Source organism: Elgaria multicarinata, chromosome 1 (assembly GCF_023053635.1).
Source record: "Elgaria multicarinata webbii isolate HBS135686 ecotype San Diego chromosome 1, rElgMul1.1.pri, whole genome shotgun sequence".
NCBI lineage: Eukaryota > Metazoa > Chordata > Lepidosauria > Squamata > Anguidae > Elgaria > Elgaria multicarinata.
In genome coordinates this window covers 90,234,008-90,258,100 of record NC_086171.1, presented here as the reverse complement: position 1 = coordinate 90,258,100, position 24,093 = coordinate 90,234,008, and the positions used below count along the sequence as shown (strand labels likewise).

The window sequence follows — 24,093 nt, the reverse complement described above, 5'->3', positions numbered from 1 at the left end:
ATGTGGAATAGTCAACGGAGCCCACCACACAATAATCAACAGTTGTGCAGATAGTCAACTCTGCACACTGTTGATTTTTTGTTTTGGTTATTCCCAGGATATGCACAAATGGAGGTTGGGGCATAGGGGTGTAAGGTTCTCTCCTGCAGCTGCAGCGTCAAACTTCGTGAGAAGTCCCCACCCCCACCCCACCCCAATATCTGAAGTGGATATCGGCAAGGCGCAGAGGGAGCATCAGGCCATCATCTCCCTTCCCCCCCATCTGTTTGGATATGGAGTTGGGGGGATTTCCATCCCGCCAACCCCATATCCAAATGGATAGCTTGGCATGGTGGAGTGATACCCTTGTCTGTCACTGGCCTTGACAGCGTCTGGCGCTCATCACCCTCCACCATGCTGAGGGCCTCTTCCTCTCCCCCATTTGGCGGGGCGGAAGGAGACGCTTGCCTGGTGCTGTCAAGGATATTTGACAGTGATGGGATGTGCACACGATGCCCCTCCCAGGGATGTGCACATCCTGGGGAACATGAGGGTGCTGCGATCATCCCATGTGGCGCTAGTTCCCATGAGAACCCCCCTTTGTGTCGGGTCACCCTACTGTCGGAATAGGAAGAGGAGAGCGAGGCACCAGGTACTGACAGTGGGGGGCCCCGGAACAAAGGGGGGTTCTCATGGGAACCAGCACCGCTTTTTGGTGGGGAGGACAGAGAGGGGGTTGGGGTTGGGCAATAGTCAACCCTGTGCTAATAGTCAGCTCCATGGATGACTATTTAGGGGGACACCCAAGGCAACATGAAAATAGTCACCCATGGAGTTGACTATTAGCACAGGGTTGACTATTGTGTCGTCCGAATGCGACCTATGATTTTCTGGCCTGTGTCCTTGACGTAAACTTGCCTTCCCTCCCCGTCGATGGTTTTTGGATTATTGTGTAACTTTCTGACAGCTTGAATGTTTGTTTGCAGCGATGATGATTGGCGCAGGGGTACGGACCTCAGCTAGACCATGGGAGCTGAGTGTGAGCTCTCTGTGCTCCGGCATTGCTGGCATGTGGCTGCCTGCCTGGAGCCTGGCTCACATGAGAACTTCGCCTTACACTGAGCTGCCTTAGAAATAATCAGGGCAAACCATGACGTGCAGCCGAATTGTACTATTCGACTGCACTACTCATTACAGTGGCTTACAGTGTTAACTGACTTTCCATTTCTTTCAGCTGATGTGTACACCTTCAATGCACTGGTTTCTGCAGCCGTAGAAGTGAAGGAGAGATACACTGAAAGATGGGAACTTGTTGAAGTAAGGAGAAATATCTATTTAGGTGAATTTATACCCCACCCTTTTACTGTAACACAATAAGTGCCCTTATAAATATGAGAATTGAGCTAAGTAGAGGATGCCGTGGCAAAGGGTTTGTTTATATTGTGGCTTAAGCTGAGTGTATGGTCTGTGTCAAGCCAGGAATGGGTAGAATCGGTTGCAATGGCTGTTCGGTCATTTCAATATCCCTAATTGCGTTGGACTTGATGCAGCAGAGTTCTATTCTTTGAAGCCCTTTGCCAAAGCCTCACAGGGATAAAAAGGAGTGTATGTTGGGGGCAAGAAAAGAGAGAAGTAGCTCTGTCCACATCTACAGGACCGGGGGTCCTCCCTGAGTCAGCAGAACATGAATATTAACCAGTGCATCAGCCAACAGTCTGAGCAAGCACGGACAGGACATCTCACTTAGCATTGCCACAAGTGTCCATCTACATCCATCCACGTGTCCATGGATTACAAAGGGAAGGCGAGTAAGTGGGATTTACACCAATCAGATGTCCAACACAACAAACACCAAATTGTAGTGCCCTTTAGCCTGCAGGCCCGCCTGATACTACTTGCTTCGCAGGAGGTGTTACTCACTGGCTTGTATCAATGCAAATGCTGGTGGTACAGCAGCACTCCGCAGGCCTCCATAGGCTGCACCATTACAAATGAGAAAGAAGATGCCGTTCCCATCTGGTGCGAAGGAGACATCCATCGTGGATTAACTCCTCCCACTGCCCAGCAATGCAGGTTTTTTTTCTCCCTTTCCTTTCTACCTTCTGATTTTGAATTACTGCATTGACGGCTCCTCAATAGTTACTTTGTCCTAATGCTCAGCTAGAAAAGAACTGGCTGGCTGGGAGGAGCCACAGAGGCTAAGACAAAGGCAGAAAGCTTGGTCATAGAATCGCAGAATTGGAAGGGACCTACAAGGCCATCGAGTCCAACCCCCTGCTCAATGCAGGAAGCCACCCTAAAGCATCTATGATAGGTGGTTGTCCAGCTGCCTCTTGAAGGCCTCTAGTGTGGGAGAGCCCACAACCTCCCTAGGTAACTGATTCCATTGTCGCACTGCTCTAACAGTCAGGAAGTTTTTCCTTATGTCCAGCTGGAATCTGGTTTCCTTTAATTTGAGCCCGTTATTCCGTGTCCTGCACTTTGGGAGGATCGAGAAGAGATCTTCCTAGAGTGCAGGTCACATGTTCCTTGCCTGTCCTGGGTGGTGGGAGGATGTCTCTCCTGCACACCGAATTGGGATGGAACTTCACTGTAAGTACCCAACTTTCCATTTGCTATTGTGGATATCACAAAAGTTGCAAGTAGACGTGCTTTTTGTAAATGGCTCTGTGTCACCTAACATTGACAAAGTACTTTCAAATACCCCAAAGGCTTTAATGCAGTGGTTCTCAACCTTTTTTGCTCCATTCTCCCTTTCACCATTGTTCAGAATATAATTCCCCTCTTCCCAAGATAGTCTAACTCAAAAGGTGCATTCCAAATAATATGCATAGAATATTGAAAATCTTTTATTTTTTTCTGTGTTAGTCCCATTTAAAGTGGCAGCGCAAAGCATGGCCCCTTTTACATTCTCAGCTCCTTTGCGTTGCCCCTTTAAATGGGAAGCTTGAAACATCTAGGATTGGGAGGGAGGGAGGGAAAAGAGAGCAAAGGCCTGGCTTTTGCAGACGACATGACACTTTTCTGGGACATTTTTAATAACATGTGTAGGAAGACATGATCTACAGGACTTCATACTTTGCTGAATAGTGGTCCCAATTCCCCCGCCCCCCGGAACCCTAAAATTCCCCCCGGGGGGGAATTCCCCCCCTTGTTGAGAACCCATGCTTTAATGCATTCTCACTAATCCTTAAGGGCTGCTTTTTCCAAAAATAAAATTAAAGATTGGAGATATCATCAAGTTTGGCGGTAAGATAAATTTATTTATTTATTTATTTATTTATTCCATTTTTATACCACCCAATAGCTGAAGCTCTCTGGGCGGTTCACAAAAATTAAAACCATGAAAAGCATAATAAAAAAGTCAACAGTCTAAAAACACAGATACAAAATAGAAAGCACAACCAGTTTAAAACCACACAGCAGAAATTGATAAAGATTAAAATATGGAATTAAAACAGCAAAGTTTAAATTTAAGTTAAATTAAGTGTTAAAATACTGAGAAAATAAAAAGGTCTTCAGCTGATGACGGAAGGAATACAGTGTAGGCGCCAGACGAACCTCTCTGGGGAGCTCATGCCACAGCGGAGAAAGCCCTCCTCCTAGTAGCCACCTGCCTCACTTCCTTTGGCAGGGGCCCACGGAGAAGTATATGCCTGAATCACTGAAGAAGGAATTGCTTTGGGCTGCTGAAGACTGTCAGAAAGCCTTGGCTTATGAATTGGAATTAACACACACACACACACACATGGTTTATGTAAATGTAAGGCCTATTGGTTTCAATGTGACTTGATTTCCAAATAACTTCCAATTTTGGGTGTAGGTGCTCTGATAAATGTTCAGGAATGGAGCAGTCCTTCACTGTTGGGGACAGTTGGCATAAATCTACAGTCTAGGAGATGGTGAAATTTGCATCTTTATATCATTCTCAGCCTGTTTCTTGTTTTCTGGTTCATCTTGCTTAATAGGACTTGCTGAGGCAGATGGCTCAGCAGAACATACAGCCAAATCTGCTCACTTTTAACTCTGTGCTGAAGGCGCTGAGGTGGTGTGGTCCTTTAGGCAGGATTATGGCCCTGCAGACTCTGAGTGAGATGCGTGCGCTAAATATAGGTAAGAATTCTCTGCTGTCCCTTGAGATTATTCTACTACGAAGAGGCAAACGTGTCTAGACTACATACGCGAACGCCTCAATTTGCATCATTCTGATGGTTCAGAACCGGGCTGCTGCAGTTGTAGCACCTGTGGGGTTCATGCAGTGTCCCTGTGGGGATCATGGCGTTGCCAGAAGCTTGGTGGCAGATCTGTGCACTCCTGGAGTACTCCCTCAAATGTAAACAAGCCCGCACATTCTATGTTGAAGTATTTTAAAACGTCTTGCCTGTGTTAGCGATGAGATGTGGCCCCAACGATGGGGCCTAAAGTGCTGCAAATCGAAAGGCACGGATCCACGGCCGAGATTGCAGAACGATGAAGCGGCCCTGAGGGCAAGAATGTCTGCCACTGTCAGACGTTTAACTCAATAACTGAATGAAACTGCAAAAAAGACAGGTTGCTTACCTGTAACTGTAGTTCTTCGAGTGGTCATCTGTGCAGTCACACATATGGGCTCTGCGCCTGCACGGGGCCAGCTTCGGAAAACTTCTCTAGCTGAAAGTCTTTTAGGCGGGAACCCCTCCCCCACCGTCCACTGAGCATGCTCAGGGGTTCCCGCCTAATCCCCTCAGTTCCTGAAACCGCCTAAACAGTCTCACTGAGGAGAACCACCAGGTAATCAAAAAATGACACCATAGTGGGGACGGTGGGAGGGTTGTGTGACTGCACAGATGACCACTCGAAGAACTACAGTTACAGGTAAGCGACCTGTCTTTCTTCTTCGTGGTCTCTGTGCATCACACATATGAGTGAATAATTTATTTATTTATTTATTATTTATTTATCATACTTATACCCCGCTCCTCAGCCAAAAAAGGCTCTCGGAGCGGCTTACACTTGGCAAAAAAGACAGTCCCTGCCCTCAGGCTTACAATCTAATAAAGACATGACACACAAGGAAAAGGAGTCAAGGAGGGAGGGAGGGAGGAGAGAGAAAGAGAGAGAGAGAGTCCAAGAGGAGCAGGACCCGATGTTACTTCTGCCTGCTCCTGTCCCCTCGGTCCTTCTTCCCCACAGGGCCAAGATGAATAACAAGCTGACTACCCGGAGGTGGGTGGTGTCAGGTGATGGATGAAAATTCAATGGATTGCCGATAAGACGGCACGCCCAAAGGCACAGTCTCTACGCGCTCTGATGTCCAGACGGTAGTGACTGGCAAAGGTCAGAGGTGTCGACCAGGTATCCGCTTTGCAGAGGTCCGCTATGGCAATACCTCTTTCAAAAGCTGTAGCAGTGGCCCCTCCTCTGGTGGAGTGAGAGCGCACTTTCCCCTTCAGCGGGGGGGCAGCAAGTTCATAGGCTAATTTAATAGTCTGAAAAACCCAAGCAGATATTCTCTGCGGAGATGCTTGGAGTCCCTTTTGTTTGACCCATAACAAACAAAAAATCTTAGGGATCTCCGGAGAGTTGCTGTTCTGTCCAGCGTATGTAGTGTCGACTCAAGAAGTGTTGGTGCAAGGAAAAAGCTTGGCAGAGTAAAATCCTGCCCAAGGTGAAAGGAGAAACAACCTTTGGAAGAAAGCTGGGTCCGGTCTAAGGACCACTTTGTCGGCATGAAAAACTGTATAAGGTGAGTCCATACGGAGTGCCGCTAACTCTGATGCACGTCTAGCAGAGGTTATGGCAACAAGGAATACCACCTTAAAGCCGGTAAACGCAAATCTGTCTTTGCCAACGGTTCGAAAGGCTTGGCAGACAGTGCTTTGAGCACCACGGAAAGGATCCATTGCGGAACAAAGGAACGAAGGGGTGAAACTGTATCTTTCATCCCTTTCATAAAGCGCTTAATCAGTGGTTGAGTGAAGACCGAACAGCCCTGAATCCATAAATGTGAGGCAGAAATCGCTGCCAGATAAACTCTAAGTGAGGAAACTTAAGGCCTCTTTTAACAAGGAAAAAAGGAAAGTGAGGATGGTGGAAATAGGCTCTGAAAGGGGTTTCTCATTCCTGCTTAGTGCAAAGGAGGAGTGAGCTTCCCATTTGGTAGCATATGACTTTCTAGTCGCTTGTTTCTTAGCTGCTAGAATTATGTCCCATATATCAGGGGGTAAGGATTGACAGTCTAACATTGTGGTTTCTACTATGAGGTCCAGAGAGCTCAATAAATTGAGGATTACTCCCACTGCCTTCGATAGCATCCTCTTCTAAGATGCTACTATATTTGTCTAAATATAGGTAGACTTTCACCCTGTGTAGGCAATGAACTGCCATATATTTTGCAAACATTCGATGGGCTGTGCTTAGGTCCAATAGACGCACCCAAACTGGGACATATCGGTACCTATGATAAACCCAAGGTACCTCTGGCGAGTGTTCTGAATGGCTATATGGAAGTATGCATACTTTATGTGTATGGGGCAAAACCTACTCCCTTCTGAGAAGCAGCATTGAGAAGGACAGTGTGTCATCTGTAATTTGCTGGTTCCGATGCAGGAGACGAGATGAGCAATGAGATTGAACAATCCTTCACCATCGGATGGTAGGTCCTCAATCTAGTTCACAGAGTGAGACCTGCTAATCATAGGTATGCATGCGAAGCGCCAGAGCGCGCACCATCGCTCTCAACTCACAGTGAAGTGATGGGTCATGTTAAGTTGCTGACAAGAGGAAAGTTGTATCTGGACATCATAACTAGATAGTGTATGACTCTGGGGCCCAAAGCAGATGAATATGTTCTGAAAACTCCCCTTGGGGCTAACTGAACTAATATAGAATTGGAACATGGGTGCATAAAGAAAAAAAACCCATGTCCATTACTGGACCTTATGTAAAGATTCTGCACTTTCCAATGTCAGGGCCATCAAGAAGGGCCCTTCCAGGAATTTTTAACTGTCAGAAGCAGTGTTGGGAGGAAAAATATTGACACTGGAGTTGGCTTCTCAGTACATACGACATGAGATACAAAATCCTGCACTTTATTTACCTAGTTATGTGTCTCAATACCAAGCCTGGTCTTCCTCAATGACCGGGAAGTGGTACAATTGCTCCAAAGGAGGTTCTGCCCTGTGTGGGTGATGCAGAAGAGAGCAATGTTGAGACCGACTGATAGTCCTCAAAGGATTGAAGGGAATCAGGTCTATTCTTATGCTCTAACTCATCTTCCCCAAGTTGATCTCCTGATGTTCCGTGGAATGGGGAAGAGCTAAGTAATTATGCTGACGCATTGGGCTGTAACAGCTGAGCCCTGTGTATCGGTCGCAATGACAGTGATCTCGGTTGTACGTATCCCCATCACGGTACTGAAGCCAGTATCCATGCTTGTATGGTATTCTCAGGAGACGTGGCCCATTTAACATTGTGTCCCCTCCTCTTCCAAGGAGTGGGAGAACCCCAAGAATGATGACATCAGACATCATGGTAATAAAACACTCTCCACTGAAAGCAAAGCACTCAGAGCGTAGAGACTCTGGAATGGGGACCTTGAAATAGGTGGTTAGCTTGCAAGGTATACACTGCCTGATGTGGTGGACAGATGTCCATTGGCTTTGGAGGGGAGAGATATTACATCTCACCCTCTGACATTGAAGCTGCATGCGAGATGCCCTCTTGGTATCAAGAGTCTCAGTGTTTGTACCAAAGAAGCTATTAATGTTATTGCCAATCTCGGTATCAAGGATTCCAGCCTTGGTATCGAAATAACCAGTTATGTTATTGTCAGTCTCAGTACCAAAAGTTCCAACCTTGGTACCAAAAAAGCCAGTTATGTTATTGCCAGTCTCAGCATTAAAAATTCCAGCGTCTGTATTGAAGATGCTAGTTATGTAATTGCCACTCTTGGTATCGAGGGTTCCAGTCTGTACCGAAGAAGCTATATTGTTGCCAGTCTCGGCATTGAGAGATTCATTGTCGGTACTGAAGAAGCTAGTTATATTGTTGCCAGTCTCAGTACCGAGAGGTTTCAGGCTAGGCACTGAAGAAGCTAGTTATTATTGCTACCGAGGAGGCCAGCCATGGGGACTCTTAACAGTAGTGGTTAGATCTGGCTTCCATCGAACGGCAGGTCCTCTATGTGGGTGCGTGCCTGCTGGGACAGCCCTGCGGACCTTAGCTACTCATGCCTTCGTAGCGCAATGGAAACTACCATGGCTTTGAGGCGCAGTCCGTAGCATGGCGTGCTGTATTAAGCTATTGTCGAGAAAGTCTCATAGCCTCAGTACAAAAACATCTGCCAGTTCCCTTTGGTCATCTGGCAAGAATCCGGAGAGAGATGTAATCTCCTCCCATAAAGAGAGCTTATGTTTTACCATTGTGGCTTGGTAATTATGCACACAAAGGGATAAAGCTGTAGAAGAGTATACTCTTCTCCTCAGGCCGTGCAACCTACGGCCTTCTTTGTCCACTGGTGCATTATTTGAGTATTATTGAGTTAGGTTTTGGGTGTGTAAATAGGAACGGGAAAATTTAGTCCTGCATCTTATAAATATATGTTGTCTAGCCTCCTCGACGTTGTGGCATAGAGGAGGGCAGCTTCCATGATTGTTGCGCTGTGCGCAGCAGCACAGGCAAATATGGAATAGCCACTGGTATACATCATCGTAAACTGGGTCATTAAATTTCTCTATAGGTTGGGGTATTTGAGTCCCTAGGGACGTTGCCATTCTTTGTACCTGATCAGTAACGTTTGCTAAGTCATCTGAAGGGGACACCACGTCTGCAGTGACCACGAGGTCATCTGGTGGTGATGTATCTTGTGAGGAGTCCAATTGGTAATCCTCCGATGGAACATCCAGTCCCATGTCTGGTGTAGGCAACGTCTGCAATGTTTGTGATGGTACCGAGCGGTTGGTGCTGCGGTTTGCGTCGGTTACGGAGCACGCCTTGGTACCGATGGTAGAGGCGGCGGTGGCATGGCCATGACATCCTCTGGGAGAGGTGGACGGGAGATCGTTGGAGGGTGGTTGTGGGTACTGATAATAGTAATCTAGGTGCCTTCTGTGTCTCCAATCCTCGTAATAATACAGAGGATAATGGGGAGGTTGCCAATCAGCGTAATAATCCCGCATTCTTGGAGGGGACATAGGTCGTTCGCCATGGGTGGCATACTGGCGACCTGAGTGAGTTAAAGCCGGTGAATGGTCCCGGGCTTAACCATAAGGCGACGCGTGTCGGTATCGATAACCTTCGGTATCGACTGACGGTTGCTGTGGCGTTTATCAGTACTGACATCCGTCGGTATCGATGGGTTGTGGCTCTTCTCGGTATCGAGGGGGAAAAGGGCCCCGATCAGCCGAGGTATTATCCATGGACGAACCTCTAATTTCGCCTTCCGAGACCGATGCCCTTATGGTAGGGTCATCAGCCGGTACCGTGATGATCTGTAATGGAGACAGTGCCGGCGAGTCAGCAATACGCTCTGTTTGCTGCAGAGGGTTCAGTACCGGTGGCGAGGATGGAGTCGCCCGTCTCCATCATGTACATCAATGTACATTGATGGTGCTTTATAAATAAATAATAATAATAATCTCGGTATCGAGTATGGCCTCCGTACCAGGCTTATAGGTAGGGAAAGTGATAGCCTCGGTATCGGCTTATTGGTAGCGAAATCGATAGCCTCGGTATCGGGCTTATCGGTGGCGACAGAGACCTTTGCAGTGAAAGGCTCCACATAGGGCTCCTATGCCCTGCCGCATGCCTTGGTACCGATGTGTTCGGTACCGGGCTCCTTGGTATCGACGACTTTTTCCTCGCATTTATATTCTTGAGTTTTGCTCTTATTCCTCTGAGGGTTGTGTGCCTCAGAACACTCTCTCGCTCTCTTAGAAAATCTTTTGCCGCCCTTGCGGATGCGGACTGAGAGGAGGAGGAGGGGGGAACCGGTAAGGCTCACTCCGTGCTGGAGGAAGTTGGGGCATAGACTCCATTACGATAGGAGATTTGGAGCATCGAGATGGTCTCGGTTTCTCCACTGCCTCCAACGCCTTTTCCCAGAGTATCGCCCGAAGGCGGTCTGAGCGGTTCTTTCTCGTTTGCCTCGAGAACTTAAACAAACACACAAGATTCCACAAGGTGTGTTTCCCCCAAGCAGAGCAAACAAAGTGAGTGTCCGTCGGTTTGTGTGATCTTCAGCCCGCAAACGGGGCACTTCTTGAAGAGGCCTTGATGTGCCATAAGCCACAAGGCTAAGTAACAACAAACAAATCCTTTTTTTTTCTTCTTCTTCTTTTTTTTTAATAACTAAATAGAAAAGGTTAGAAAAACTGGAGAGAAAAGACAAGAAGGAAAATAGAATATTTTCAGCTGACGTAAAGTATACCACACACGAGAAGTCTCCAAACGCTGTTGACCCTACAGGCGGTTGAAGAGAACTGAGGGGATTAGGAAGGAACCCCTGAGCATGCTCAGTGGACGGTGGGGGAGGGGTTCCCGCCTAAAAGACTTTCAGCTAGAAAAATTTCCAAAGCTGGCCCTGCGCAGGTGCAGAGCCCATATGTGTGATGCACAGTGACCACGAAGAAGAACAACAAAGCTCACCTATCGACCGGTCTAGCACAGGAAAATACAATGACAAAGCTAATACGATCTGATACAGAATTGTGGGAGGGAAGTGGAGGTACTTGAAAATCATAGCAAACGCCCAAATCTTGAGGGTTCAAGGGATCCGGGAATCTGTGGGAACCCAAGATATGATCGGATTCTTGACAACTTGGCTAGCAGATCTCTTCCCCAAAGTAAACCTAGAAAGTAAGGATATAGTATGGGTTCAGACAGCTCTTCAAGCTAACCTTGCAATGGGAACACACCCAAGGGATATCATTACCTGCTTCACTAAAGGGGCAATAAAAGAAACCGTATTGGCAGGATCCAGATCAGGTATGCAACTTCCGTACAAAAACGACCCAGTCCGAGTGTTTCAGGACTTAAGCCATGATACTCTTCAAAGATGAAAGGAGTTTAGATACCATATTGAAAAGCTTAGATCTGTGGGCATAAACTACCGATGGGGACACCCAGTTAAACTCATCATTGAAATGGATGACACAACCACAATTTTTTCATCGCCTTGTGAGGCCAGACAATTGCTTACATACATGAGTCTGAGCCCAGGAGAGGGAATTCCAATGCAGGAGAAGAGGGACTTCTAAACACATGTGGTGAGACTGCAAAGTCGTAGAAAGATTCTGGATAGAGACGTGTCATTTGGCAAGAAAAGTTACAGATCAGGTCATAGGTAGAACAACAGAACTAGGGAGTGCTATGCCTCTTTGTAGGAGGGAACAAGCATCTGCATAAGGATTTACTAACATTCTGGACTGCAGCAAGGAAAGAAATTGGGGTATCTAAAGCAGACCGTTAATTAAAATCTGCGTAAGGAGACTTTGGAATATTGTCTTACTAGACAAATTAACCAAGAGCTAAAGGCCATGTGCAATAATGCAGTTACCAATGACTTTTACGCAAGCGGTAAACCATGGATTTCTTTAGCCAACCAGAGCGATGTGGAGGTGGACACCTTCACAATCACATATAACCATCTGAAAACCTAATTAATACTCTCTAGCTAAATCTGGATTGGTAGACCCTCAAGAGGAAGTTTATTCTAGTTTTTATATCTGTATTGCTATATGCATGTCATTGTCAATATGTTATTTCATGCTTGGTGTCAGTTGTGTTTTCATATTGTATTGTTAATGAAATTATTTTCAAAAAACTAAAACAAAAAAATATGAAGAAGTCCCAAAGATTGAAACAGAAGTTGTGAGGGAAACGCAGGTTTCCCAACTTAAATGGGAACATTGGCTGATTCTTAACCTTTTCTCAGTTCTCAACTGCAAAAAGAGAAAACAAAAGGTGCATTTGTAGAAGAGAACTGGTAGACAGGGGAAGGGTTAAATGTCCTGTTCCATCCATTGATTCTCCACTGTATTCACACATTCTGATTATCTTAGGTGAGATTAGTGTAGTCTCACCTAGTTACCAGTCTGACCAAACTGGAATTCTGAGATCAGTTTCAGACTTCCTGACTGTTGATTCTTTTTGCGGATACTCATAGGAATGGAATATGAATATATATGCTTTTGTATGTTAGGTAAATTAAAAAAAATAGTTTCAGCATATGTTTGTTTATTTCAGAACCTAGCCTTGCAACGTTTGACCATCTCCTTGGCATATTTCATAAATCCGGTACGTAATGTCTAGATGTAAGTACCAATGAGATGCTGGGAAGGTATGAATTGGTTTCAGTTTACCCACCAATTAGAACCACCCGCTAACAGTACCTCCATCTTGTCTGGATTTAGTCTCAGTTTGTTGGCCCTCATCCAGTTCATTACCATGCTCAGGCACTGATTCAGAACAGCCACTGCCTCACCTGGGTTTGATAAAAAGGAGAGGTAGAGCTGGGTGTCATCTGCATATTGATGACACCTCAACCCACATCTCCAGATAAACTCTCCCAGCGGTTTCATGTAAATGTTGAACAGCATAGGAGATAAAATAGAGCCCTGTGGAACCCCATGGCCTAGATGACACGGCACAGAGCAATAATCCCCCAGCACCACCTTCTGGAATCAGCCATCCAAGTAGCAGCGGAACCACTGCAACACAGTGCCTCCAACTCCCAGCTCAGTCGACCTATCCAGAAGGATACCATGGTCGATGGTATCAAAAGCTGCTGGGAGGTCCAAGAGAATCAACAGGGTCACACTCCCCCTGTCCCTCTCCTGGCAAAGGTCAACCCACAGGGCGACCAAGGCAGTTTCCATCCAAAACCAGGCCTGAAGCCCAATTGAAATGGATCTAGATAATCCATTGAATTCAAGAGTGCCTGGAGTTGTCCTGCAACGACCTGCTCAGGCACCTTGCCCAGAAAGGGGATGTTGGCCACTGGACAACACACATGGGCAGCAACTACATGCAAAACAGTTGTGAAAGCTTTCTAATACTGCTCACTTCCTCTTTTGCACCTTTGTTTATCTCTTACATGTTGTGGCATCCTTGCCTGCTGCTATTTTTACAGAAGCATTTAATCCTTCATATTAAGTAGGTGAACAATTAAGATTTGATAATGTATATCTTTTTGTTCATATCAGCTCGAGGACCAGTGGAAATGATCTATGATGTAATAGATGTCATTAAGGGAAAGAGTTTCTACCCTCAGGACCCAGATGATGGTATGTATTTCCTCCTTTACTCTGTGGTGCTCTTGTGTTGTGCAGGAGCAACATGTACGACAAAAGTAACATTGTGCATTATATGAGAAGTGGGGAAAATACTTGGTGATGTTATTCAGAATTTGTTTGCGGTTCATTAAGTCAAACAAGTCCCAGTTAATATATAACGTTGCCATAATAAATGCAATTGTGTGGGAAATGTGCAAGAATGTGGTATTGTGGGCTTGCATTGTCCCCAATGGTATCTCATTCAGCTTATTTAAAGGACACACTGATTGGGTTTGGATGACACAATAAGCCATGATGGGTTAATTAAGCCATCATGGGTTATCGTGTCATCTGGTGGGAGTTTTTTTAACCCACAATGGCTTATTTTTCCAAAATAACTCACTCTGATAACCCATGGTCTGCAGTACGTGTTGTTTAAGCCACCATGGATTATTTAAGCCATCATGTGTGGTGGTCACAGTGTGTTATTCTGGCTGGCTACAGATCTGTGCAGCAAGAGAAGACAAAACAGCTCCTGCTCTGCTGTTTGCTGGCTTATTGATTAGGAACTAATTAAGGGGACCAGACCAGCAGTGTAGAGGAGGCAGGCTAGGAGGTTTAGTCCCGATCCTGAAACCCCCAAAAGGTGTTATAAGCATCTCCTGCTTTTTAGTGCATCTTGAATTTTCACAGTTAGTGCTGGGTTTTCATAGTGCATTGGGTGCCTCCTTAGTAGAGGAGGCTGACTGTGAGGTTTGGTCCCAATCCTGCAAACCCCAAAGGTTTTCTAGCCACTTCCCCTTTTGGGGGGCACTTGGGATTTTCCCTCCTTGGTAAGTTATTGCACAGGGCTTTGATGGTGGATCGGGTGCCTCCTGTCTGGGGGAGGCTGTGTATGAACTTTTGTCCCAATCCTGCAAACCTCCACTCTTCAGGGATGAAACAGCGTCACTGCTCAGGCGGGAGGACTGCAGCAGGACGGGGTGGGTGGGTATGTGTGTGAATCGAATTGCATACAGTAGCTTAATAAGCTACTTACAGTAGCTTATTTGTCCGGTCATTATGGGGGGATAACAGTAGCTTATTTTCAAAATAAGCTACTGTGAGTAGCTTACTACCCATCATTGCTTAAAGTGATATCTGAATGCAGCCTCGTTCTAAAAGTGCCATGGCTGTGAGTGGCAACTTTGTGTATTCTGTCCTTGTTATTCTTCAGGCAACAGTCCGTTTATATCATTCAGGGTATGTCTGCGGTATGGACAAACTAGTTTAACAGTCCTCCCCTCTCCCCAGAGAACCCTGGGAATTCTGCTTTGAGGCAGATCTTGAACACAGTATTCTCAGTACTTTGCCAAACTATCCTGAGGTCAATCCCATGGAAGTTTAAGTAATATAAACTGGATATGTTTGTCATGCACATATTGCCTTAGATTTTATTTTGGCTTGAGAAATGGTGTCACCAAAGTTCCTCTGCTTGAGACCCTGGGTTAAGACACGGTTCCTTGAGCTTGGGAGAGGTGTATCTTATGAGTGGCTAGAAGGCGACGTCTGAGATAAACAGTGGTTCTTGTTTCTTTCCTTTCAGCCAACTTTTTCTCAGATGCTATGAGAATAGTAAGTGGCTTTTGTTTCTGCTATTTAATACTTCAATGTGAATGTGTATTTCCATAGGTTTCCAGCTTTCCATTCTATTAGCTGGTGTAGAAAGTATTCTAGCCTGTTCCACTTCACAGATTCTCCTCTATCCCCAAGCTTCAGACTTCGAAAACATACCCCGCTTTTTTTCTGTTAACATCAGTTTTTGGGTCCTTTGTTACAACCCATTTTAATCCTTGTGATTCTCCATTATGCCACATACATTGCACTACCGGAACCAAGCTCTAAATGGACACGGGTCTGGTGCAACTTTCAACCTGTGGTAGCGACTGTAGTGCTGTTTGGAGTAAAACAAAAACTGGAGTCTATGTAGCCTGTGGACATGAAGCAGGATAGTAACATTTGCTTTTGAAACACAGTCACCTCTCCTTCACTGCAGAACAGTTGAGAACAAAGGATACTGTGTTAAAAAGAAAAGTGACTCCTTATATCGAAAATGGAAATGTGTGAATTCATGCCGTGAAGCACTTGGATCCAAGGCAAAATTCCTACCATAGTCTATTGTTGTCCTGCTGAGCCAGAGAATGAGCTACTAGAAAGATGCACCTTGTTTTATATCTAACTGAATCATTTTTCGTATCCTAATGATTTGGGATGAGGGGCCGGATAATTAGTAATTAGTCTTAGTAATTCATAATCATTTGCAAAGCTCTGAATTGGGAATTCACTTGTTTGTTGAAAGCTGAAAGCACTTTGTGATATCCTGTAGCAGAGTGTTTGCACGTCTTGGATCGTGCGCTCATGCTGTGTGCCTTCATTCATTGCAGTGCCTGGACCTGAAGGACGTTGAGCTTGCCTATCAGCTGCATAGTGTGGTGGAGACAGCAGAGAACAGGAAAATGATGGGAGCCATGGCCCAGCAGACCTCTTACTAGTAACTGTTGCTTAGCACTCCCAATTAATGAATTCTGCCGTTAGCAGCATCAGTGGGGGCAGAATGCCTAGTTAACAGAGATAGGGACAGAAGAAATTGTACTCTTAGCTGTTGAACACAGTTGTTTGTTTTTGCATAAAAGGCATTTGAGATAGCTTGAATATTTTAGGGGGCATATCTCTTCCTAAGATCTATGTGAGGCTCTACTTTTAGTCTCTTCTGTGCGTGGTGTGTGTGTGAGAGAGGGAGAGAGAGAGGGAGGGAGGGGATGAACTGTAATGGGGGAGGAGAGATGTAAGGCCTTTTCTCTTGATCCTCTTATCTAAGGAACTCCTCCCTCCCAAGAGCCCTATCCTGCATAAAGCAGTGCAAGACATCCTGGTTCCATCATCTCAGTTGGCTGATCAGGATTTACCAGCTGCCTGTTTTAACATTTAACATTGCTATGGTTACATGCGCTGTACTGTAGGGCAGTGGTTCCCAATTGGGGGTCCGCGTAACCCACCCAGGGGGTCCGTGGCACCATTCACATATTCACCATTCATTTCTGAAGTCTACTGACAACGAATTCCCACCAGAAGTAAAATATAACATCACTGAGCACCTGCGACTAGCTTCAGAGATTACTTCCTTGCACCTAATCCTGAAAAGTCATGGATAAGGAATCCTTTTGAATGTGGTGATGTACAACTAACAACTCTATCTGGGAAGAACAAGATGCACTTTTTGACATGACTTGTGATGGTTCATTGAAATCATTTTTCCAAGAATACAGGCTGGACCAATTCCGGGTGAAGGTTTTTCCTGATTATAAGAAGTTAGGTGAAAAAGCTTTGAAACATCTCGTTCCCTTTTGTTCCACATATCTTTGTGAACAAACATTTTCGACCTTTTGTTATGTGAAGAACGAGCATAGAAATCACCTCGATGTTGATCCAGATTTGAGATTAAAAGTAGGAAATATGGAACCGGATGTGGAAGGGATTGTTTGGGACAAAAAGAGGCATGATTTCTCCCATCACATTTAGGTTTAGTAGCTGCTAGACATGTCATAATTTTTCAGTTGTAAACTTGACATTAGTAAAATTAAATTCATCTTTATATTCCTAACTAAATCAGTCATTTTTGTGTGATAACACAAATTTTATGGTCTATTTTTTAGTATACCTAAAATCCTTTGCTTTTTAGGTGCCCCTTATTTTCTCCAAAACATTGCTTCGCACAAGTATACCATAGAGATAACACATTTTTCAAAAGGAGGGGGTCCATGGCTTGGCATTTGAAAAACAAGGGGTCTGCAGTACTTAGCTAATTGGGAACCACTGCCGTAGGGTGTAACATTATGGATAATTGTATTGTAAGCCACTTAAGGTTTTTGTAGCAGTCACAGTAGAGATTTAATAGTACTATGAATGTAACATTTTCATTTCAAGTCCTGTTAGGTTTTTAATAACTTGATATTTCTCCCTTGCTACAGTGGAAGGTTTTTTAAGTTATTGTGTACAATGGAGCAGCTTGATGTTGTGTTGAAGTGGTATAAAGAACTTGTTCCTTCAGTAAGTATTTGTTAGTGTGTGTGTGTGTGTGTGTTTGTGGATATTTTTGAAGTTTAAAGAACTGCTATGTTGATGCTATTGGTCCAGAAAAACCTGTTCTGTTTCATCAGATGTTTTACCCAAACTCTCAAGGGATGCTGGATCTCCTTCAAGCATTGGACACAGCCAATCATTTGGAAATTATTCCTCAGATCTGGAAAGGTTAATAGCACTTTTTGTTCTTTTATTTTCGATGGGGTAATCAAATTTAGTAATCTTAACATTAGTTAGATTAACCTAGAGTCAACAAATCTTCGATATACATTAAGATCAGAGCCACAATTCAGTGTCACCAGCTTGATTAAGGAAGGTTGTCACATTTGCTTCTCCTTGAGCTCACTCTCACCTCAGGACAAAGCCTTTCAGTCTCAGTATTTATTCTGCTGGTATATATTTCTGTAAGTACATGTTACGCTATATATAGAGTCACATAAGAGAAAAAGTCTAATTCTTGTCACAAGTTTAAGACCATCTTGATTGAAGTGTAGTCTTAATGGAGAAAGATGAAGCTATCTCAGCACCAAAATTTAACTATTTGGGGATTATCAAGCCAGGGATGTGGGTTTCAGCAGAATCATGGGCGTCTTATGCAACCATTTCTATCTACAGTAAAGTCACTCAGTTCAACAGGCTGGAACCTTTTGTCATGGTTTCATTTCCTAATTCCCTTTCTCTCTCTTCTCCCCGCACCCCACTGGGCGCAGATATCAGGCAGCTTGGACATAGCCGTAGACTTCCTGTGGTGGAGGAAGTTCTGTCTCTCATGGCCAGAGACACCCAGTCTCCAGAGGTGAGTCTGGATGGGGGTCTATCATGTGGAAATCTGCTTCAGCTGCACCACTAATGCCTTTTATTTATTTATTTATTTATTTATTTATTTATTTTATTACATTTTTATACCATCCCATAGCTGAAGCTCTCTGGGCGGTTCACAAAAATTAAAACCATAATAATCCAACAGGTTAAAAACACAAATACAAAATACAGTATAAAAAGCACAACCAGGATAAAACCACGCAGCAAAATTGATATGAGATTAAAATACAGAGTTAGAACAGTAAGATTTGTTAAAATTAAATGTTAAAATACTGAGAGAATAAAAAGGTCTTCAGCTGGTGACGAAAGGAGTACAGTGTAGGCGCCAGGCGGACCTCTCTGGGGAGCTCATTCCACAGCTGGGGTGCCACAGCAGAGAAGGCCCTCCTCCTAGTAGGCACCTTCCTCACTTCCTTTGGCAGGGGCTCACAGAGAAGGGCCCCTGTGGATGATCTTAAGGTCCGGGCAGGTACATATGGGAGGAGGCGTTCCTTCAGATAGGCTGGCCCCAAACCGTTTAGGGCTTTGAATGTTTAGGGCTTTGAACGATCTAACTGTCTAATGGCCAGAGTGCTGTACTTGTTAGTGTTGAACTTGAACCAGGAAGACCTGGGCATCCTCAGCCCCATCACATAAAAGGAGGAAAAAACTCAATATATGCCAGCGTGAGCTCCACTTAAGTAGAATGTCATAATATCCGTATTTATAATTAAAAAAAATAGGCAAGTTGGTATAAAATACATTTCTGTTGGCAAAGCAGGGCAGTGGAGGAAGCGTCACGGCCTTTCCCGCTTTCCCCAGCTGCAGGGTGGCCCTGCCACTCCTGCCCTGCGGTGCTTGCCTTCCCCAAATGGCTGTGGAGATGTTAGTGTTGTTCCCCCTCTCAAGCTGCCAAGAACATAACATCAATGGAAAATATATATATATAAAGAAGTAGGACAAGGTAGCTGAAAGGAGTCTTACAAGCAAAAGAGGGTGTTTAGAAGCTGTCAGAATGGCAGCAGGAAACTCACACAGAGCCGTCAGGTATTCAAGTGGATCGCTCAGTCTCTGGATGCAGAAGGCTCTGATAGATCCTCACCCTTTGTGGCCGTCATCCAGGGGTTGCTGCTCCGCCTCCTGCTCTCCCGATAGGTGAAGGGGCCTGGTTGGGCTGACAGGGGGTGCCCACAATGGGCGTCGCTGGTGGCCGCTGCACTCTCGTTAGCCTGCCTGAACAGTGAGGGCAGCTGTGATAGGGACGGGTGGAGAGAGGCAGACCATTGCCCCAGAGACTAGGGAGGAGAAAAGAAACAGGAAGTGGAACCAGTGGGAGGAAGGTAGGAAAGTGGGAGAGAAACTGGAGGAGAGGAAAAGGTGAAGAAAAGAATAGACAAGGAAAGAGTGAGATTGATGGGATGGAAGAAGAGAGAAAAAGCAGAATAAAGGCAGGCAGTCGAGAAAGAGGCACGGTAGCACTGTGGATCGTTTTGCGAACACCCCACAGCGTATAGTTAGCGGAAATGGAAACAAAAAGAGGTTTAAAATCAGCCACTTACCAGAAGGATTCCCATGTAAGCCACTTCAGCGAACCTGGTCGGAACCCTCACCAAGGCCCCTGTTGCCGCCCGTTTTCACGGTCCTATTCTTGAGCATTTCATTTTCCCAGCTCTTGTATTTGTGCAAATCAACAGGGGCGAAGAGGAGGTGGCAGCCCCTCCAAGGTGCTGTTTGGGCACCATTGGAGGAGGGGCTGTCGTTGGCAAAAGGGGGAAAGGGCATGGGCAGCGGCTTGACTATGATTGTGACCCACTCTGCAAGAATGGTGTAGGTTTCTGCCACCCTTGCTGAACGGAATAGAGGGGGGGGGGGGAGAGGGAGAGGGAGAGGGAGAGGGAGAGACCGCGATGTTTCTTCCGCCTGCTCCTGTCGCCCGAAGAAGAACAACCCACTGGGGCTGTTCACACAACATGCTAACCCACACTCAGTGGTTGACTGATGGGTGGGTTGTTAACCATGCAGTGTGGCTCACTTTCTTGAACAAGCCATCTTGTTTGCTGTTGGGTGGTTCAGGGCTATTAACAAGCCACCTTGGCTACATTTTAACCCATGGTTCAGCAAACAACCCACGGTTCAAAACAGCCCATGCTCAAACACTGACTGTGGGTTAGTGTATTGTGTGAACAGCCCCTAACTTTGTGGCACCTTTTCTACTTCAACTACTGTAGAATCTTTTATGTGGCTTCACCTGTCTTTGCAGAAGGGATAACTATTGTTGGCCACAAACATTTTGGTGTGTTGAATCTTTTTCAGGTTCAGGTGGCGTTTGCAGACTGTGCTGCAGATATACTAGCTCTCTATGAAATACAAGAAAGGAGACAGAGTGTTCTGGAGTGGACAGCCACTTCTTTGGGTAATGTCACTGTTCTATTTGCCAGGGCTGGAAGAACAGCAGAAACCTGGTAAGTAAAGCAGGGCTGCTACCACCAACTTGTGTCTCATATTGGAAACGAATGCTAAAACAAATCAGATAACCTGAAATCCTGAACCAAGTAAATCACAGTTAAGGTTCTTCACGAAAGTGTTTAGAGCAAGGGCGAGGAACCTCCCCCCCCCCACCCCATAAAAGGCTTTTGATTGGGGGCTAGAGTGAAAAGTGAGTTGGGGAAGCACAGCAAGTCGAGACACTCTGGATCTGGAGCTACCTCTCTCACAGGCTCTCTTGCTGCTGCTGGCAAATGTCTGACTAGAGGGGAGGGGAGAAGTGAGCAGAGCCTCTGCTGCCCCCACCAACCAGCTCCTCCTTTGTGGGTAGTGCCACGGGGGGCACCAGCAGCTATCCCACCTCTGATTCGTACCCCACCTCAGGTTTAGAGGAAGCTTGTTTTATAATCCCTATTGGTAATAGCAAAACTTTTTCTTTAAAATGACTGGACTGTTTTGTTGATGTTTCATAACAGAAAACAATTAACAGAATTTCCCTCCCCCTCCTTACAAATAACAAAAATCATTATAATTATCCTCTCAGGCTCCCATTTTTTGGTTTACTTGATATAAAAAAACAGAAAACAATGGGTTGCATCCCAACTTTGTCAGAGTAGTTCCATTGAAATCAATGGGACTTAATTTTAGTCATGACTAACTTATGTACCAATTATTGGTACTTAATTATTGGTACTAGAGGCCTTCAAGAGGCAGCTGGACAACCATCTGTCAGGGATGCTTTAGGGTGGATTCCTGCATTGAGCAGGGGGTTGGACTCGATGGCCTTGTAGGCCGCTTCCAACTCTGCTATTCTATGATTCTATGATTTCAGTGGGTGAAATCATATTTCTACTCTAAATATGACTAAATCTCGATCAAACATAATAACTTATGAGGCACTTAGTACAAACATACAATTTTATATTTATTTGGCTTATCCCGTTCACAAATTCACTTGCCAGATCCATAATTGCTGGCCACCCGTCTGCAATAAAATAATCAGATTTTTGTCTCCATTTTTGAGCCCTACTTTGTTATGTTATAAATCCTAATTTTTTGGAACCCAACTCCTTCTGTAGATGTTTTGATAGCACAAAAAATGGAAATTTTTCACTAATTAGGCAGCTTTTAACAAACCATGTTTGTTAAAACCATGTACATTGATGGTGCTATATAAATAAATAAATAATAATAATAATAATAAACCAAAGCTATATATCTTTAACATTTGACAGTAACATAAAGCTGTATGTGCAGATTGCATTCATTTTGTTTAATCTACCAAAGATCTGCAATAAGTCCTTTAAGTACTCAGTATTCTTTGGTTTTTACAAACAACAGCAAAACAGTCCTCGTGGCTATGGAAATAGAGGATAGGTTTGAGAGTGCAGGCAAGGCAATATTTGCAGATGTAACATTTTGTACACTGACTGATTCGTTAGTCATGTTCCACTTACCTTAAATCTTTTGCCCACCACGTATCTAAACCTGTGAATGAATATCTCTCTTCCTGACATAGCACTGCTCTTTTCTCTTAGAACTTAAAAGCTAAACAAAAGTTAAAATATGCACAATTAGCAAAAGTTCATTTGTACAGTAGTTAGTCTTTTCCTAGGTTCAGAATTTGGGTTTTCTTGTCTTTTACTGTGTCTCTGTGGTAGGGTACATACTCATGATGAAGGGTGAGCCAGGTCTGATCTGAGAATGGCATGTTCCCTTAATAATAAGAACAGAACTTTTTTTTTTAATCTTAGAAGTACAAATGAGAACTTATTTTCTCTCCAAATAGGAATATGCTGGAGCTTTTCAAAAAACACAATCGAATTCCCAGGTATGTTTTTCTTGCTCAGACTTCCCAATGCTATTTAGTCTTTATCAGGAAGAGACAGAACAGATCCTTTCCCCCTTTCATTTGCTTTGCCCAATAAGCATTCAGCCCCACTTGTCCCTTGATTTCCCCCTTCAACCCCTGAACACAAAGTCTACTTTTTAGTAAGGACCAAGCTACTTATTTTTTGAAGATTGGCTACTATGCCCTTGGTGCTAAATTAGAAGTTAATACCGTATTTCTTCAATTGTAAGACGCCATCGATTGTAAGACGCACATTAATTTCAGTACCACCAACAGAAGAAAAAAAAAACCTAAGACACACCCACGATTCTAAGACGCACCCCGTTTTTAGAGATGTTTATATGGGGAAAAAAGTGCGTCTTAGAATCGAAGAAATAGGGTAGCAATGAAAAAGTATGGAAAATAGTTGTTATATATTCAGCATTACCAAATTCCACCCTACCACCTGAGTAGTGACCTGACTAGGCTCAGCTCTGATTTTGGTGCAGATCATGTACACTGAAAGGTTGTAAAGCATACTAAATGGGATGGATCCAGGATCTGCCTTCCACTGGTGGAAGGATTCCACCCTCTGCTCAGTTTTCTGGGACCCCCCCCAGTTCACCACAGTTCACTCCAATCAGCAGGATCCTCTAACCCCTCTTTTCAGAGGTCTGGAGGGGTGAGGAGAAGGGTGGGCAAGTCTGCTTCCACGAGCCCAGTTGCATGGGCTTAAACCTTGATCCAACCCATTGTGTCCTAAACAAGGAAAAGGAAAGGAAAGGAACCTCTCGTGCAAGCACTGAGTCATTGCTGACTCTTGGAGGGACACCAGCTTTTGCTGATGTTTTCTTGGCAGGCCTTATAGCGGGGTGGTTTGCCGTTGCATTCCCCGGCCATTATTACCTTTCCCCCAGCTAACTGGGTACTCATTTTACCGACCTCGGGAGGATGGAAGGCTGAGTTGACCCGAGCCGGCTGCCTGAAACCAGCTTCCGCTGGGATCAAACTCAGGCCGCGGGGAGAGTTTCGGCTGCAGAAACTGCTGCTTTACCAGAGGCTCAAGAACCAGTTGGAAGAACAGACAAGAGGGGAATAGACAAGGGAATCCCTTTTATAGAAAAGTAGCATACATCAAGTTGGCTCTTTCTATCAGTAGTTGTGTTTTTATAATCTTTACCTCCATTTTCATACTGAACCTTTTTAGAAAAGCCTGCACCTGGGGCTGAGTTTTGTAGGACATTGAAGAGGTGCCTTTTAGTATCGCTAGCAGAGGGCACTTCTGTATAATAAACCAGTAAATGAAAAGGTCAGTAAGTCAAAAACAGTTGTGAAATCCCTTATCCCCCCCGAAGTTTAGATCATAACCCTATAGATGGAATACTGTATTAAGTCCAACTCTGGTGTGTGTGCTGTTGGAGCATCTATGCTTCCCTCTTTCTCTCCCTCTGTCTCCTGTGCAGTAATTTGGTGATGAATGAGGTCTTGAACTGCATTAAGCAAAGCAATCAACCAGGTCAGGCGCTTGACCTAGTACAGATGGCTGCCGACTTCAGTTTACCATCAACTTCAAAGCTTGCCAGAAGAGCTTTGGAAGAACTTCAGCTCTCTGAAGAGCAGAGGTGA

General features: G+C 44.8%; 1 protein-coding gene and 1 non-coding gene across 2 annotated transcripts in view; both read left to right on the top strand.

Annotated features, from left to right (window-relative positions):
• The window catches only part of PTCD3 (pentatricopeptide repeat domain 3), a 35,869-nt gene extending 11,776 nt beyond the window's left edge, over nt 1-24,093 (top strand). Inside the window, exons 10-21 of the mRNA XM_063131928.1 lie at nt 1,214-1,296; nt 3,948-4,092; nt 12,205-12,255; nt 13,164-13,244; nt 14,818-14,846; nt 15,656-15,762; nt 17,240-17,318; nt 17,429-17,519; nt 18,062-18,147; nt 20,466-20,614; nt 22,426-22,467; nt 23,931-24,093. Of these exons, the coding sequence (XP_062987998.1) occupies nt 1,214-1,296; nt 3,948-4,092; nt 12,205-12,255; nt 13,164-13,244; nt 14,818-14,846; nt 15,656-15,762; nt 17,240-17,318; nt 17,429-17,519; nt 18,062-18,147; nt 20,466-20,614; nt 22,426-22,467; nt 23,931-24,093 (1,106 nt within the window). The remainder of the gene's footprint in view (nt 1-1,213; nt 1,297-3,947; nt 4,093-12,204; nt 12,256-13,163; nt 13,245-14,817; nt 14,847-15,655; nt 15,763-17,239; nt 17,319-17,428; nt 17,520-18,061; nt 18,148-20,465; nt 20,615-22,425; nt 22,468-23,930) is intronic.
• LOC134413517 (small nucleolar RNA SNORD94) lies at nt 962-1,106 on the top strand. Its single transcript, XR_010026523.1, has one exon. It is a non-coding gene; the product is annotated as a small nucleolar RNA SNORD94 (small nucleolar RNA).